Source organism: Malus domestica, chromosome 16 (assembly GCF_042453785.1).
Source record: "Malus domestica chromosome 16, GDT2T_hap1".
NCBI lineage: Eukaryota > Viridiplantae > Streptophyta > Magnoliopsida > Rosales > Rosaceae > Malus > Malus domestica.
This window is the reverse complement of record NC_091676.1, coordinates 13,565,646-13,583,075: the sequence shown is the minus strand read 5'-3', so window position 1 is coordinate 13,583,075 and position 17,430 is coordinate 13,565,646. Positions and strand designations below refer to the sequence as shown.

Below are 17,430 nucleotides of genomic sequence, written 5' to 3'. Positions count from 1 at the left end.
CTTCTGTGGAGGAACGAGCAACCGTGCTTTGTTTCTTAGTACTCTAGCTAATGAGATTTGAATTGAAGAGGTGAAGACTGAGCAGCAAAGGCAGAGGGAGTAGGAAGTAGATGAGGCCGAGATTGCACTGAGAAGGCCTGAAAAGGTTCAACCGTAGAGGCGACTGTTTTCCGTCGAGCCATAGAAAGTTCCTTAGTAAGTAAGAGACCGTGAAGTTCATCAAGAGACGTAGAAGACAAGCGAAGCATGATAAAGTCGATGAATGACTCAAACTCATCAGGTAAACCATGTAAAGTGGCACCAATGAGATCACGATCGGAGACAGAAGAACTCGCAGCATGTAATGAATCCGCAATTTCCTTGATTTGCTGGAGATAAACAGAGATAGAATTGGAGCCTTTCTGAACCGATTGAAGACGGGATCGCAATTGATGAATGTAAGCCTCCGAAACACCACCAAAACGTTGTTCAAGCTTCACCCAAAGCTCGCGAGAAGACGAAACCCCAACCGTGAATGGAATTATCTCTTCAAAAAGTGTGGAATTCAACCAGATCAGGAGATTTTGATCTTTTTCATACCATTCCTCAAAAGCAGGATTCAGCGAGCGATCAAACAAGAGAGGCGGTGGACAAATCTCAGTTCCATCAATCACACCAAGAAGCTTATATCGCCGGAAAATAGGAGCAAACAACGCTCGCCATGGAAGATAGTTGGAGCTTTTCAATTTGATCGGCACCATACTTCCAATGTTGTGAATCGTAAGAGAAGTATACGAATTCAGAGAAGGAGGATTAGAAGCCAAATTAGGGTTTTGACTCGGAGAAGACGATCCAATTAGGGACGATTCAGATGGAGAAGCCATGATCCCAAAACAAGAAGCAATCAACGAACAGAAGAGAGATCGGAGAAGAAAAACCGAAGAATCAGAGTTGAAACAACAAGAAACGATCAAGAGAAGATCGATCGATGCGGAAGGTGGAAACGATGTTGTGAAGCGATAAGGCGAGATACCATAAAGAAAAGCAAAGCTTCTTCTACAAGATTGTATTTCATTTCAGTCAATAAACAATTACATGGATGTGTATATATATAGCCTTGGGCTCTTTACATTTATACCCTTAACTTCCTTAACTAAACTTTTACAATTCTAACTAACCACAACTAATAACAAAACTAACCACATTTAGTTTTTCCAAACTATTTTTCCTCAATAGAAATAGATGACGTATCATCTGTCCTAATACACTGTTCATTTAGAGTAAACTAAAAGTCCAAGTTAAATTTCCTTTGCAAATTGTCTTATTAGGCCAAACCAAGGCCTAATAATATTTTTTATTGTAAACAAGGGTAACAGGAATAAGCATTTATAAATTGGAAAGGCCACATGTGTTTATGTAAGGCTCAAAGCTGTCCAGATGAACATCGGATTACTGGAAGGGCCATATATGCGTGATGGAACAACACTACCAAGGATATATATGTTCATATAGCTGCAATAAAGCCGATAATCCAATTTTAATTTAGATTTAGCCATCAAAGAATATAATATAAAGAAAATTAATGAAAATGGTTTGAAAATTTTAAGTTTTAATGATAAGGACAAAATAAAGAGTAAAATGAATAGTACCAGAATTGACTGTTTAGTGTAAAAATATGATTTTTCGTTAAAATAAACAGTAACATAATCTTTTCGTTAAAGTTCTTTATAATATATCCATAACTTTCATTATTGACAAGACATCTGCAATTGAAATGGAACATCTCCGCCGGTAGAATTTCAGAGTTTTACTCAAGAGGGTACGTGACGCAAATTTATGCACCGATCTTCAGCCATTTCGCGTCCGAATAATGCTTTTGCATGGCACTAACCTAGCTATATAGGCTAATTAATTAATTTACTCAGAGAGCATCCTAGCCTTATTTATTTTGTTTGTGGTGGCATATGCTAAACATCTTCTTTTGTCTTCCATTTATTCATTTTCTTAATTAGCTAATTCAACCCACTATATTAGTATATATCAATCTGAAACAATATTGTATGATGCATTTTCTTTTGGGTTACAGCTACTAAAAGTTTGATCTATAGGGACAGATATTTAGTAAAGTATTATGTACGTGGATGATGTGAGAGAAAAAGATTACCTGTATATAGTGCTAAACTTCAAAAAGTATATTTAGACAAATACTCAAAAGTGATATGTAGTTGTTTCTCAAAAAAAAAAAAAAAAGTGATATGTAGTTCCATTGTACTTTAAGCCGCTGGATGTAACAAGAGGAAAGCAAAAGGAAAAATACAACTAAGTTATCCCTTTTAACTATTTGAGACACATATTAAGTGGAGCATCTGCTAATTAATGTTGCTAATTAGAGCCACAATGCTCCTGCATCTTTTAGCAATTTCTTTAGCGACCCATTGAGATGAAGTGTCATGACTGTATTGGCTGAGCCTACAAATTTGCCACCAATGAAGACAGCAGGCACTGAAGGTTGGCAACCTAGCCTTGTCAAAGCACACTCCATCTCCTTCCCTCTTGACTCCTCATCGAGCTCATAGATTTCAGGACTGACCCCTTGTTCGTAAAACAGTCTCTTGACTGCATGGGACATGCAGCACGAGCTCTTGCTGAATATCACTACGGCATTTTGTGATGCCAATTTTGTTACACGATCCATTAATGGATATACTGTTGTTCTCAAATGGCTAGAAAGAAATTAAAATGTACCCAAGAAGTGGAATGAATATGTGGCTAAATGAAAATTAGTTGGTAAGGATGCTTACGATATCGGATTAGGGTTTAAAGACTTGAAGGAACTTTTGTGTGGAAGCCAAGAAACTAGATGGGAATGTGAGCGAAAATTGTGGAAATGGAGCAAATGTAGGTAAAGAAGCTTGTGGGTTTGCATGCAACTTACTAGTAGTAGATTGGTTTGGTGATGGAATTTGATATCTTATGGGCATGTATATATAGGCGCCAAATGGGAAGCTAGCAAGGTGGAATTACATATTATATGCATGCTTTAAATCCGATAGGGAAAAGGGAATGCGAAAGGTTCCTTTAGATATTTGGATTGATGCCCAAACTGCCCTTGATATGAAAGGCACTTGTTTGGCTCAATAGTTAATACACTAACTTATGTGCTAAGAATCTAAGACACTATAGAGATAAGCCAAACGTGGCGTAAAGTGGAATATGAAAGATTGAAAAAAAATATTTTAAAAAGGGTTGTTTTAATTATACTTACATATTATTTAATACAACTCACGTACTTTATACACCCCAGACTTTTTTTTTTAGTTGAAGTTTGTCTTACTTAATACACCTCACGTACTTTTTCATAATACCCTCAAACCATGCACTCTCTTCATACACCCTTTATTTTCTACATATACATCATACTAACCACATCCTAGATGCAAACTCAATGTCCCATGTAGAGACATCGCTTTGTGATCGATCCTGTTTAAGTACGCAAAAAATGGTAAATTTGGATAGCTAACCAAAAATTGGTACCCGTCAATCGGAACCCTCACAAATTTAGATGTTAAACCAAACAAAGAATTTTATTATCTTCAAATAACATGAATTTTATTACCTCCGAATAACTTGCTGCAATCGAGTTTGTACTGTGTAATTGCATGAAACATTCAATTTGTAATTGGGGGTTTTATTTGAATGGGTAGGTCTCACTGTCTTATCAATGATAAAAGTAAGCAGGATTAGCTTTTCATAACTGAACTAAATCGTAGGCTCCATGACCAGTCAAAAGCTATTTTCGTTGATATCTCTGCACGGATCACCAATCATTGGTTACATAGAATGCCTTAATTTGATTGATGACGTGGTTGATATCACTAAAACAAAGAAAAATTATAAAGTCTTATCTCATGTTAAGTTTTTAAAACGTTGGTTTCATGTTTAATTTGTCAAAAATATTTTTTTTTTCAGTCAAAGTATTTGTACTTTTATTGGTTAGTTTGAGTTTTCTTTTTTTTTTCTTTTTCTATAGTGGAGGGTGGAAGTGACTTTTTCAGAGCTTGAAGAGAAAAATAATAATGAGATATACATGATAAAAGTGATTGGGATGCATTTAAAAGTTTTATTAAAAAAAAAAAAACCTTATGATGCCTAAATAGTCATTGCATATTAGGGTATATATGTAATTTAATAATAAATTTTAATGCGAGGTTATTCAACATTATGTGGAATGTTAATAAAAAAACCCTTTAAAAAATTAAGTTAAGAGACTGGGTTTTTATTTGTGGACGAAAACACCCTTTGTTACAAATTTGAGAGGAACTTAAGCATGATGTCAAACTTGATATAATTAGGTGTTTGATGAAGACGCTCACGAATAGAAGTTGCATCACACAGACGATGATGCTGTGATGCATGCATCGGGATTTAAGAATTTTAAGTTGGCAAATTTGCAGATGATGTGTGATTGCCTAGTTAGAATATCAATCCGAACTCAAAAGAGAATTTTAAAAAGAGAGTGAGAGAGATGGAACTGGCCTTGCCACTTCTATGTGTTGTGTGTCTTAAGTCACAACGATTTTTTCAAGAATATTAAACACATTTTGTTGTTTAGTTATATTATAACATATGTGGATTTATAGCGTCAATGATCGTGCTTGTACAGTTGTACTCAAGATAATCATCAAAAGAACTATCATGGAAACGTTTAGTGTTGACTTGTTGTCGTCCAAACCCGAGGGTTAATAATTTTCAAGTGTTGGAAAATATAAAGTTAGGAACTTTTGGGAGATTGTTTTGTTTTCTAAGTTAGTCTTTAGACGTAGTATAAGTTCTAAGTTAGCTTGTCATTGTGGATTTGGTATACTTGTTCTACAAAGATTGTTTTTCTGTTTGTCCTGTTGGAAAATGTAAAAGTGAATCATGATCATGTTGGCGGAATTAGGAACTTTATCAAGGGTGGGCTAATAATTTTTCTTTCCTGCAAACGTATAAGTTTGTTTCCTTATTTTCTTTTTAACAAGAAGTTTCAATGCATTAGTCTGGTTTCCATTTTCGGAGAATTTTGAGTTGTTGGGTGGCTAATTTCTTGTTAGTAGGTTGGGATAATTCATGCAAAATGGTTAGGAGGTCTAGAAATTAGTCATAATTTTTCAAACTTTTCCCCCTTGAGCTACAGGCCACCTTAGTCTCTGATTGTAGTTCCGCCTTTGGTCTAGGATGATGTTCGTCACGAAAATGAAGGTGGTGCTTACTTTGGAGTCTTTGGACATACATTGGTTGCTTGTGCTTGTCTAGGATGGATGTTGACCCGCTTTATCTTCACTCGGCACCAGTTTGTTATTTTATGTTATTTGGTATTGACATTAGTGTTGCCAATGAAAGTTTGCATTGACATGGGAAGTTCGCATTGGGGTTAGAAGCTTTCATTGACATTGACACTGGCAATAAAAATTTACATCAGCATTGGCATGGGTATCAAGAAGGGCATACTCATCGGCTTTTCTTAGCAAACTTATAACGTTGAATACCACTATTAGCTTGATGGTGAGTGGTGTTGAAAAAAGATTGTTCAACAAAGATTGTTTAATTTATTTCATATTTTCTACTAATTAAGGTTAGAGTGCTTTCCTGTTTGTTCCAAATTATGTTTTGGCAAGATGTTGCATTAGTGTCGTGTAGTCGTTCTTGACAATTGTTCTGATTATTTTTTCGTTTGTCTATAAAATAAGATTCAGAGTTTTGCAATCAATATCGATCTCTTCTTTTCGCCTTTTGATTTGTTAACACCTTGAAGGTTGACCCTAGGTTGAACAAGGCCCTTCAGGTAAATAAAGGCCCTCTTTAATTGAAGAGGGGTAATGCTAGGGGGACCAAAGTTTTAAACCAAATTTGCAAACTAAATGATGTGTCACCAATAGGAAATAAGCACGTTAATCAACGCTTAAGTAATAATCCAATCATCAACAACCACAACATTTGGTTTGTAAATTTGGTTTGCAAATTTGGTCTCCTTAGCATTACCCATTGAAGAGTGATGAGTCCGTTGTTAACCAAGATCAATCTTATGAAACAAAGAAGAAGAATGCAGAAAACTTAGAGAGAGAGAGAGAGAGAGAGAGAGAGAGAGAGAGAAGAAGAAGAAGAATATTCTTGTTATATTTCTTAATATCCATGTAATACAGGGTTGAGATATGTCTCATACATCAAATTCTACACTCTAACATCCCCCCGCAAACTCATGCTTTGATGTACAGAGCATGAGATTGTTACAATGAGCATGAAACAAAGGAGAACTCAATCATTTGGTCAAAATATCAACAAACTGCTCCTTGGATGACATAAACTGGACAGATAGCTGTTTCTTATCAACTCTTTCACGCACAAAGTGAACATCAACCTCTAAGTGCTTAGTGCGTTGATGTTGAACTGGATTAAAAGCCAAAGCAATGACTGACAAATTATCATAGAATAAAACAGGTGTTGAGGAGAAAGGAACCTGCAGAAATTCTAACAGTTGCTTGATCCAATCTATTTTCAGCAGAAGTGGATGACAAGGCTTGATACTCAGCCTCTATGGAGGATTGAGAGACTATCAATTGCTTCTTGGAAGACTAAGAAATAGGATTGTTCCCTAAAAACACAGCCAAGCCAGTAGTAGACCTCCTATCATTAGGGTTTCCTGCCCAATCAACATCACTAAAGGCCTTTAATTGCATGGATCCCTTTGAATAATGGATGCCATGATGAAGAGTACCCTTTAAATACCTCAGGATACGTTTGACTGCAATAAAATGAGAAACCATAGGTGTAATGCCCTGCCCCTAAAATATTTATTTTCGGAAAATGATTTCGATGATAGACCCAAAATTAAACTCTTGTTACATTACTACCAATAATCACTATTTTTTATTTAATTTTCTTAATTCCTCACAAAAATTATAACTATAATTAACTTACCAAAACATACGATTAAATTTTAATAATTTATTACCAATTTCTTCTCTTAAATCCAATTCCTAACTAAAGATTAAATCTCGGTTATTAAGGCTGGATCTAACTCTTGTTAGACTGCCTACGTACCCTTTAGCGGGATCAAGCCTTTTGTAATTCATAATTCCGTTTAAATCCATTCTTATAGCCATTTTTGAAAATATTTTAGAATCAGAAATATTCAACATTAGCTTTCGCAATCGAAACACATCAAATGATTACCAATTACGGATTTAAAATATCTAAATTTGCATAAAATGACAGCATCGGTCCACTGGCCACGCGCAGCCGCACGGGGCAGTTGACCGCCCCGACTCGCTGGAAAAATTCAACTAATTCCAAAAATTACCAAATTTTACAGGAGCAATTTTTATACCTGTGACTAAGCCCAATTTGGCCAGGAAAAGCTCCAATTTCCCTCGAAACCATCGGAACCTTGGAATTTGGGTGTTCTTCAATTTGACCAATTCGCAACACCACCACCCCTAAAATTGTTTGGGCTTTGTTCATGGCCTCAGGAGAAGTGATTTGATGGTTGTGGTGGTCGACATTACCTTCATGATTGTCGGAATTCCGCCGTGGCACCCTCAGAACCCACGGGTTCCGTTCTACCCGAATTCAAACTCAAACCCAATAAATTTTTGGTGGAAATGGAAGAGGGAGGGTCGCTGAGACAAGTTCAGGTGTTGGCAATTTTCAATTTGCCGGAAAAACCGACGATTTCTTGTCGGAAAATCACCCAGAAACCGGGTTGGGGCACAGGTCAATGGAGGGTCCGGTTCCCCTTCTTCTCTTCCTCCTCATTTCCCTCCTTTCTTCCTCCCCCGATTGGGCATATCCCCCCTCATTTCTCTTCTCTCCTTTTCATCTCAGCCGTCCATCTCTCTCATTTCTCTTCCTTTCCTTTCATCCCAGCCACACACGTGGCATAATCTCAGTGCTCCAGAAAATCTAGAGACTTCTAAAAGGGATTAAATTTACAAAAATGTCCCTAACTTTAAACGCTAATAACTCATTCATTATAACTCCGTTTCACGAACGGTTTGCGCTTATGCGCTCGTAGGATCTTCTTCTATCCAATTATGTCAAGAAATACAACAAAACATACAAGGATTAGAATTCATCTCCGTATAATTTCGTTTGGTCAACCAAGAGCATTTTTGTCTTTTTCTCACCTATCGATAAATTTTTACGATGTGAATTATAATAATTTTTGAGAACATAAATTTTTAAAATTTCTCAATTAAATTTTTATACCCATAAATCGATTATTTTTTTATTTTCTCCACATATTCATATATTTAAATTTTCAGGGTATTACAATAGGATTTTGCATGAACTGACACACTTGATGGACAGAGAAAGCTATATCGGGCCTTGTAAATGTGAGATACTGCAATGCACCTACCACACTTCTGTATAAGGTAGGATTGATATAAGGGATCACCATCATCTTTGAGAAGCTTGTTGTAAGGCAAACAAGGAGTATCACAGGGTTTACAATCAACCATCTTAGTTTTAGTAAGAAGATCTAAAATATATTTGGACTGAGACAAACATAATCCAGTTATAGTTCGCGAATACCCAAAAACAAATGCAAGTTTCCTAAATCCTTGATGTCAAACTCAGTTGTTAAGGCATGAATAACTTGTTGCATAGCTGCACTTCTTGTGATAATAATATCATCCACATAAAGCAAGAGAATGACAATACCAGAATCACCCTTCTTGACAAACAAAGAAGAATCAGAATAGGTGTTTTGGAAACCCAAATGAGGCAAGAACTTTGTGAATCTGTCATTCCAAGCTCGAGGAGTTTGCTTGAGTCCATATAGAGACTAGTGTAGCTTGCAAACTAGATGAGGATGATTCACATCTGCAAACCCTGGAGCCATTTACACTTCTTCTTCCAAAATGCCATGTAAAAAGGCATTTCTTACATCTAGTTGCCTAAAAGGCTAACTGAATTGAGCTGCAAGAGCTAATACTAGCCTAATAGTTGTGGGTTTAACCACAAGATTGAAGGTTTCCTCATAGTCAATCCTAGGTTCTTGACTGAACCCTTTAGCTACTAGGCGAGCTTTATGTTGAGCAATAATGCCGTCAGAATGTCTCTTTATCTTGAATATCCACTTGCATCCCACCAAATTCTTTGTAGAAGGTAAAACCAACAGACTCTAGGTACCTTGTTTATTTAAAGCATTGACCTCTTCTTGCATAGCTTTAAACGAAGTGGGATCCTTCATTGCAGTTTTGTATGTAGTTGGTTCAATGAGAGACAAATCAGTACACTCAGACTCCTGAATAGTAGCTAACAAAGATTTCTTCTTTATAATCCCATTTTTTCTCTGATACCATGTTAACCAAGATCAATCTTATGCAACAAAGAAGAAGAATGCATAAAACTTAGAGAGAGAAAGAAAGAACTTAGAGAGAGAACAAGAATATTCTTGTTATATTTCTTAATATCCAAGTAATACAAGGTTGAGATATTTATACTCCTACAACCACAAGACTAACTGCCTTAACTAACAAATCTTCTAATCTAATTACAAGTGACACCATCTCATACATCAAATTCTACACTCTAACATCCGTTGCCATGAATCACCAAAAATCTCTAATGTTCTCCGAAACTACAAATCTCTAGTAAAAGAACAATGATTCGGAGAAATATTTTTTGTTATATTATTCAACAAATTGTTGTTTATGTGATTTAAATTTAGGATTTTCTTCAACAAAGTAGGTAACCTGAATGTTGTCAAACCAAATAAGATTATTAATTGAAAGAAATCTTAAGATTCCTATTTACGTATTCCCTCTACCTTTTAAGTTTTGTAAGAGGTACGTATTCTACATATCATTTGGTTTCAAGCTTTGTGTATACAATTGTTACTTTGACTATTACAAAATTCGCAAAGAATTTTTACAAATCATGATTGAAAATTTGGAAGTGACAAGATTTTGGTAGAATTTTTACAGAAATATAAAAGACAAGCCAAATTGTCACAAATCCATCACTTAAGACTGATATTTTTTGGCTTGTCACAAATCCATCACTTAAGAATTGATATTTTAAAGCAAGCACGATATATCTACTTGAGATGCCGTATCTATCCCCCCCCATTAATTATTTGAAAAATGTTGGTATCCCTTGATCATCAATATACAGCTTAAATTCCTTTGTCAAGATCATAGAGATAAATCAAACACATGCTTAATTTGTCAACGTGTTTAACGCGCGGATACTTACAGAACAAAAGAAAATATCGATGTCAAAATTAGCATCTTCCTTAGTCAGAACTAAGAAGATGCCAGCAGCACCAACAACAGAGCACGAATCGCAGGCAAGCAAGCTACTGAAGTAGTGATCATATAAAAAATATATTGTTCGATAATAGAAATGACATATTTATGCACAATATAAGTTGGGGAGAGATTTTGATTCTTTTTGTCTTTCTGCTTTAAGATTTTGGACGGAGAAGTGTTATTCTGTCTGTTTCGAATCCACGAAAGCATGCATTAATATATATATATATATATATATGTATGTATGTATGTATAATGTTTATTTATTTTTCAAAAATTAATATATCTGTATATATCTGTGTGTGAGATAAAAGCAAATAGGGGTCCTCACGAAGCATACAAAGAATCCTTTCTTTCCTTTCTGAGAAGGAATAAAACAATCGAGAGAATCTGTACAGGGCCTGTACCTGACCTCACACAAGAGCCTCTCACGTACCTGACCTCACCAACCCAAAACCCTAATTTGCGTGATGCCACGATCCGTCGTCGCGTTACTTTTTTTTATCTTTAATAACTTTTGACTTAAAAAGTTGGCATTCATTTTCCAACTTACGCTACCTACACACGTGTAATTATAAGGACCTTATCCCCCCACACACTCTCGCATATTAGCTAGTGTGAACGAAAGAGAATAGTCATGGAAGGTACATATATCATGTGGTAGAGCTCATTTGGAAATATTTTTAAAATGACTGAAAACGTTTTTGGTGAAAATGTTTTTGGAAACAATCCTTAGTAAAAATGCTAATAAATCATGGAAAAACACTTAAAGTGCTTCCTAGAAAAAATGCATATCCGGTGCTTTTTGTAGAAAACACTTAAAGTGTTTTTGAAACCCAAAAATATTTTATTTAAAACCGCTTTCAGTCATTTTAAAAGTACATCCAAACGAGTCATTAATGTAAAGTGTGAAGGTTCATGATGCATGAATAATATTGATAGTCGAAATGAATGCTTCGAATCATAAGATTATTTTGTGAAACAAGGCTACATGAGTGATTAATGTTGTATTAAGTTAGTGTATGAGAGTCCTGCACATATAAACTTATTCTAAGTTGCATTTAATAACAGGTCTAATAAAATGTGCAGCCTAAAATATATTTATATATACTAATGTATAAGCTTTTCAATGTTTTAAACTGCACATGTCGTTAATATGGGTTAATATGGGGTTAATATATATGTCTTTGATATGCCGTTGAATACTACAAATTTACAGTTGTCAATATTTTATCCGCAGTGCAGTTAACATTAGAATCACTGCTATATATATATATATATATATATATATATATATATATATATATATATATATGTTATATGGAAGTCATGCATAAAATACGATGATAAATAGCCATGCATGCATTAATGCATATATATGCATGCTGCAATAAGTACGAGAGAGCCGCGTAATGTACGGTCATGGAACCTCCAAGATGACCCTTGGCTCCCAATTGCCATAATGCTGGGCCATTTAGGTAAGGCCATTGTTCCTTAATAAAGTACTTTGTCACAGGCTTTCTATAGGTCGTGACACACACATGCATGAGAATATGAGATGAGACCTGAAATCACAGGTATGATCATTTCCTCCATATATATGATATAAAGAATCATAGTACCGATATATATATATATACATATAAATTGAGGAGTATAAATACGTATCCCTGAGACACGTTAGCATCAATTCGCATGACCAGGATTCGAAGTGGTGATGGAAAATCGATCAAAAGAAAGTGAAGGAGCTTTCCATTTGATGGGATTCATTCTTCTAGAGATGACTGATGGACAATATATCAACATCTCGATCGACCTTTCAAAAACATGGTTTATGCATGGGCGGTCCAGACTAGATATTAGTAAGTTCCAGGAACATAGACAAGAAAATTAAATACATGTATTTTTCCAGTTATAGAATAACAAAAAGCAACAAACTACATCACTTTGACATGGAAAGATACATAGGGGATAACATTTGGGACCACGGCAGGACCTCATTGCATATCGATTTGTCATCTCACTCCATGTACGGCAGTTTTTGGATTTAGGACGTACCCCGCTGTGTATCATCGTCGGTCGAAAGTGAGAGGAGACTGATTAGTTAATTAAAATTTTCGTTAGGTCGCAAATTTGTTTTAACATTTTTGGAATGGAATGAAACCAATTTGTATTAGCTAGGCTTCTTGTGGGGAACCTAATTATGCATCAGTACTTGATCAATTTTTGAGTTGTAAGTAGTTTTTGACAGGTTTGAACATTGCATATGTATAATTCTTGGGGACATGTATTTTCTCATTTCACTTGGCTTTCTGTATCCTTTTCATGAATTGGATGCGAATCCAAATACGAAAAAGGAGGTCCCAAATGGATAAAACCAACTAGTTTCTCCAACTCAGCAGATGCTTAAGGATAGATACGGCAGATCAAATACAATAAACCCTTTCTTGTAGTTAGCCGTTTATCATCAACTCGCCGAGTACCATAGCCCTTCCTATGTGCAGAAAATGTAGAACAAACGGAAATGAGTGTGTTCTCATATTAATATGTGACTTGGTGTTACCGTCATATAAAAGAAACACTAAACAAACATGTAAATAAGCAATCTAGCTAGCACAAGAGTAATAAATTATTAAAAAAAAAAAGGAGAATACAGCAAGGTACCTGTTTAGACAATAGCATATCATAGAACAAGATATGAAGGTGAAGCCGTACAAAGGACACGTCTCTATAATTTCCGTATGCAAAAAGATTCGGTTAATTTTTGTGCATGCAACTTTCATGCTCTAATAAAGCTACAGTGTGCAGCATTTGGATGGGATGGCTTAAATATCTATTGGAATTCTCGTTTTTCCTTCACCATCGAATTATTAAAGCAAACAATGCTAATCCACTAGTCTCCCATGTCCCTATATAAAACCTTCCATCCTTCCCCAAATACTCACAACATCAAACCTCAATCCTCTCAACTATTCGCATTGCTCTCCTTACCCTTTTCCCAACTTCCCAATCTTTTTGACACACCTTTCACTTCAATTCTCATTTGCTCTCCTAAACCCTAATCTTCTTACATTTTTGAAGAGTACTGCTAGCTACATTTCAATCAGCGATGGATGCGGTGACAAATATGGCTTCAGAGAGACCAGTGGTGATCTTCAGCAAGAGCTCGTGCTGCATGTCGCACTCGATCAAAACCCTGCTTTGTGACTTTGGGGTGAACCCAGCAGTGTATGAGCTTGATCAGATGCAAAGAGGGAGAGAGATAGAGCAAGCTCTCTCTAGGCTTGGATGCAACCCTACTGTGCCTGCTGTGTTCATTGGTGGTGAACTTGTTGGTGGAGCCAATGAGGTCATGAGTCTTCATCTTAAGCGCTCCTTAATCCCCATGCTTAAGCGTGTCGGAGCATTATGGGTTTGATTAATTCAAACTATGGCTAATTAACTTGCATAACAGAAGCTATTAAGATTCCTAGTTATGCATGCTTGAGATATTAACTAAACAAGTATCGGAGTCGGAATAAATATATATATATATATATATATATATAATATCATATAATAAGGTTATTAACTTATTATGTACTCTAGCTTTTTTGTAAGATGCCATGTTTCTGGTTCTGGTTAATTATTATAGTAATAAAATCTTACCTTTTCTAATCTTGGTGCCTACTTATACAACGTAATTTCAATGTTCATGTAAGATCGAGCTTAAGTTGTGATTTAAGTTAATTAGGATTCAGGACAATCAAAATCAACGGTTAACACTAGCAGAATTTGTTATAATAATGCAAGCATATGGATATTTAGCCTCGTTATAATCCCCTCTGCAAATGCCAATATCCTAGAACCAGATCACAACAACAATAATTCCCTTTCATTGTAACAACAACAACAATAATTATAAATGGATAAAAAGAATATTTAGACTAATTAATATCATTCATCAAACTTGCTATGAACTCACATTCACGTGAAATATCTATCTCTGCAAGGTAGTTTTACATGTGTGAGAGGTGATTAGTAATGGGTCGTTTGATAATAATTAGTTTTTGGTTTTTGGTTTTTGGTTTTCACTTTTAGGAAAACCGAAATCTTGTTTAGTAGCTAGTTTTAGTTTTTAGCTAAAAATAAATACGAACTGAAAACCAAAAACTAAAAGCTCAAGATCAATTTTGAAAACTCAAGAAAATAGTTTTTAGTTCTCATTTTTCTAAAAACTGAAAACGAAATGATTATAATCGCCACTATAAATTGGATATATATACGTGAAGCATGAAATGTATCATATGTCAAGATAACTTTGTAGGGAGGCAATTACAGCAGATTTCTCGGCTCAATTGAATTGGGAATTGAGTTCTCTTCCCACTCTTCTGGGGGATATAGTTTTTTATTTTATTTTATTTTACTTTTTTGAACTGGGAAGATCATTGGATAGTTTGGGTTCCTCTAGCCCTCAGCCCTCATGCTATATTTCTTATTATTATTTTAATACGACGACATATTTTATACACTAGAGATGAAGTTTGTACTATAACACACACAATTCGTTACTCATAATATCACTAGTGGCATTTAAAACTTACTGTTATAAGTAGAGTATAATATTACTAGATGATAGCGCTAAGTGACGGTTTTGCTATCTAAAGGAAAAAAAAAAAAACCTGTGAAATGGGCCTAACGAAAGCTAATGAATAATTGTCACTGTCTTAGGTAGTTAATAGATACGGCAAAGAATATATGTGTTTGGTTTTGGAGCAATTCCAAAGTTTGATACACTTGATCTCAACATGCAAATCAAGGCATTTCACTCTTTTGTTTGGGGTAGAGTAGTGGAGTGTGTATTGGAAGTTTAGGTCCCCACGTTTTGTCGGTCTGGTTTTAAGCAGAATTGGTGGCGGATAGCTCGTCTTTTTTATATATATAGGGATACCAAACATTTTAACAAATATTTTTGCAATTTTTTATACTCGTAGATTACATAACATCCAAGAGTCCTTATTGATTCATTAAATGACATAGATGTTTACGTGGATTTTAACTAATACTGAAGATAAAAGTAACTGAAATAGCTTAAAATCTAGAAAGAAGTTAAAAATAAAATTAACAAGCCGGAAGAACCCTATAAGCATCCAAACAAGAAAGGAGTAGAATTCCATTGATCTGTAACCAACATCTCCCTGTTTCTGCAACTTCTGGTAGCTCAACGCCGTCACCGTTGTCGTCCTCCTCTCTGCCAACTGGGAGAGGGCTTTGCTATTGCTAATATGGGGTTTTGGTGCTTCAATTTATCTGGGTTCTTGTTGCCTGTCTATCTGCCTAGGGCTTTCAAGAAATATTACTCTGCCCATAAAGTGACAGATTATTGATATCCATTGTGCTGATGTCTACTGCTTCTTTTTTAATTTTCGTTTATTAATGTCAAAGAAAAATAAATGAATAAAAGATCTTGTCTCAGTTTTTGAGCTTGGTCTCCTCCTTTCCTTGAGCTTGTCTCAGTTTCGGGCTTCATGCCCTTTCTTTGGCGATCATCGCTCTTTCTCCACCCTCTCTCTTTTCCGGGCGTCCCTTTGCAAACCCAGAACTTCATCTCCCCCCACCTTTCCTTTCTAACTCTTCATAATCTACCCACACCCCATCCTGGGTGCTGCGCCGAATCGAAAATGGATGCCATATCCCTCTCCCTTGCTCACTTCTCTCCCCTAACTAGCATGCCGGGATCCCCTCGAGGCCAAGTGTTCTGTGGTTTTGGCCAAAGTAAGGGTATTTTACATACTCCTTAGCCTCACCTTCTATCCATGCTACTATGTTTGTATATATTTGAAGGGATTTGTCATGGTGTTTCTGATCTAGTGACTATTTCTCGGTTTGGTGTCTTTAGTGACAAATTCTGGTTGTAGTGTACTTTTAGTTGTTGGTTTTCTGTTATGATGTCTTGATCGAATTGACCACTCAATTGCTTTTTCTAATATTGCTGCTTTGGTGGCTACTAGTAAGACGTTCGTGATACTAGCGGCAGCGGTAGCCTATGTTTGGAAATTAGGGATTAGGGTTTTAATTTTCGTTAGTTTGCTTATTAAGCTGGGCTTTATGTATTTGATTCCCCCCAGTTTGCTTTGGGTTATTTTTGCTTTCTGTTTGGATATGGCCTGTAACTTTTTCTACTTAATGAATGTTTCTTTTCAACCAACAACAACAACAACAAAGCCTTTTCCCACTAAGTGGGGTCGGCTATATGAATCCTAGAACGCAATTGCGCTCGGTTTTGTGTCATGTCCTCCGTTAGATCCAAGTACTTAAGTCTTTTCTTAGAGTCTCTTCCAAAGTTTTCCTAGGTCTTCCTCTACCTCTTCGGCCCTGAACCTCTGTCCCGTAGTCACATCTTTGAACCGGAGCGTCAGTCGGCCTTCTTTGCACATGTCCAAATCACCGGAGCCGATTTTCTCTCATCTTTCCTACAATTTCGGCTACTCCTACTTTACCTCGGATATCCTCATTCCCAATCTTATCCTTTCTCGTGTGCCCACACATCCCACGAAGCATCCTCATCTCCGCTACACCCATTTTGTGTACGTGTTGATGCTTCACCGCCCAACATTCTGTGCCATACAACATCGCTGGCCTTATTGCCGTCCTATAAAATTTTCCCTTGAGCTTCAGTGGCCTACGACGGTCACACAACACGCCGGATGCACTCTTACACTTCATCCATCCAGCTCGTATTCTATGGTTGAGATCTCCATCTAATTCTCCGTTCTCTTGCAAGATAGATCCTAGGTAGCGAAAACGGTCGCTTTTTGTGATCTTCGCTAGATTGCTCCGGTCATTAGTGTGGATAAGTATATAAATGGATAGAGATAGGAAAGCAAACACAAGATGTACGTGGTTCACCCAGATTGGCTACGTCCACGGAATAGAAGAGTTCTCATTAATTGTGAAGGGTTTACACAAGTACATAGGTTCAAGCTCTCCTTTAGTGAGTACAAGTGAATGATTTAGTACAAATGACATTAGGAAATATTGTGGGAGAATGATCTCGTAATCACGAAACTTCTAAGTATCGGAGTGTGGTGTCGTCTTGACTTGCCTTATCTGTCTCATAGGTAGATGTGGCATCTTCTCTGGAAGTACTCTTCCTCCATCCAGGGGGTGGTAT

General features: G+C 36.2%; 2 protein-coding genes across 2 annotated transcripts; one reads left to right on the top strand and one right to left on the bottom strand.

Annotated features, from left to right (window-relative positions):
- Positions 1 to 2,219: 2,219 nt before the first annotated feature.
- Positions 2,220 to 2,933, bottom strand: LOC103416788 (monothiol glutaredoxin-S10-like). The gene has a single exon (XM_008355011.4). The coding sequence runs from the start codon at positions 2,672 to 2,674 to the stop codon at positions 2,366 to 2,368; it is 309 nt and encodes a 102-aa protein (XP_008353233.1). The 5' UTR covers positions 2,675 to 2,933; the 3' UTR covers positions 2,220 to 2,365.
- Positions 2,934 to 13,203: 10,270 nt separating this feature from the next.
- On the top strand, positions 13,204 to 13,934 carry LOC103416787 (monothiol glutaredoxin-S2-like). The gene has a single exon (XM_008355010.4). It carries the CDS (start codon positions 13,387 to 13,389, stop codon positions 13,693 to 13,695), a length of 309 nt encoding a protein of 102 aa, XP_008353232.1. The 5' UTR covers positions 13,204 to 13,386; the 3' UTR covers positions 13,696 to 13,934.
- The last annotated feature ends 3,496 nt before the right edge of the window (positions 13,935 to 17,430 follow it).

Coding starts and splice junctions, on each gene's coding strand:
- LOC103416788 (XM_008355011.4), bottom strand. CDS start 2,674: ATGGATCGTGTAACAAAATTGGCATCACAAAATGCCGTAGTGATATTC.
- LOC103416787 (XM_008355010.4), top strand. CDS start 13,387: ATGGATGCGGTGACAAATATGGCTTCAGAGAGACCAGTGGTGATCTTC.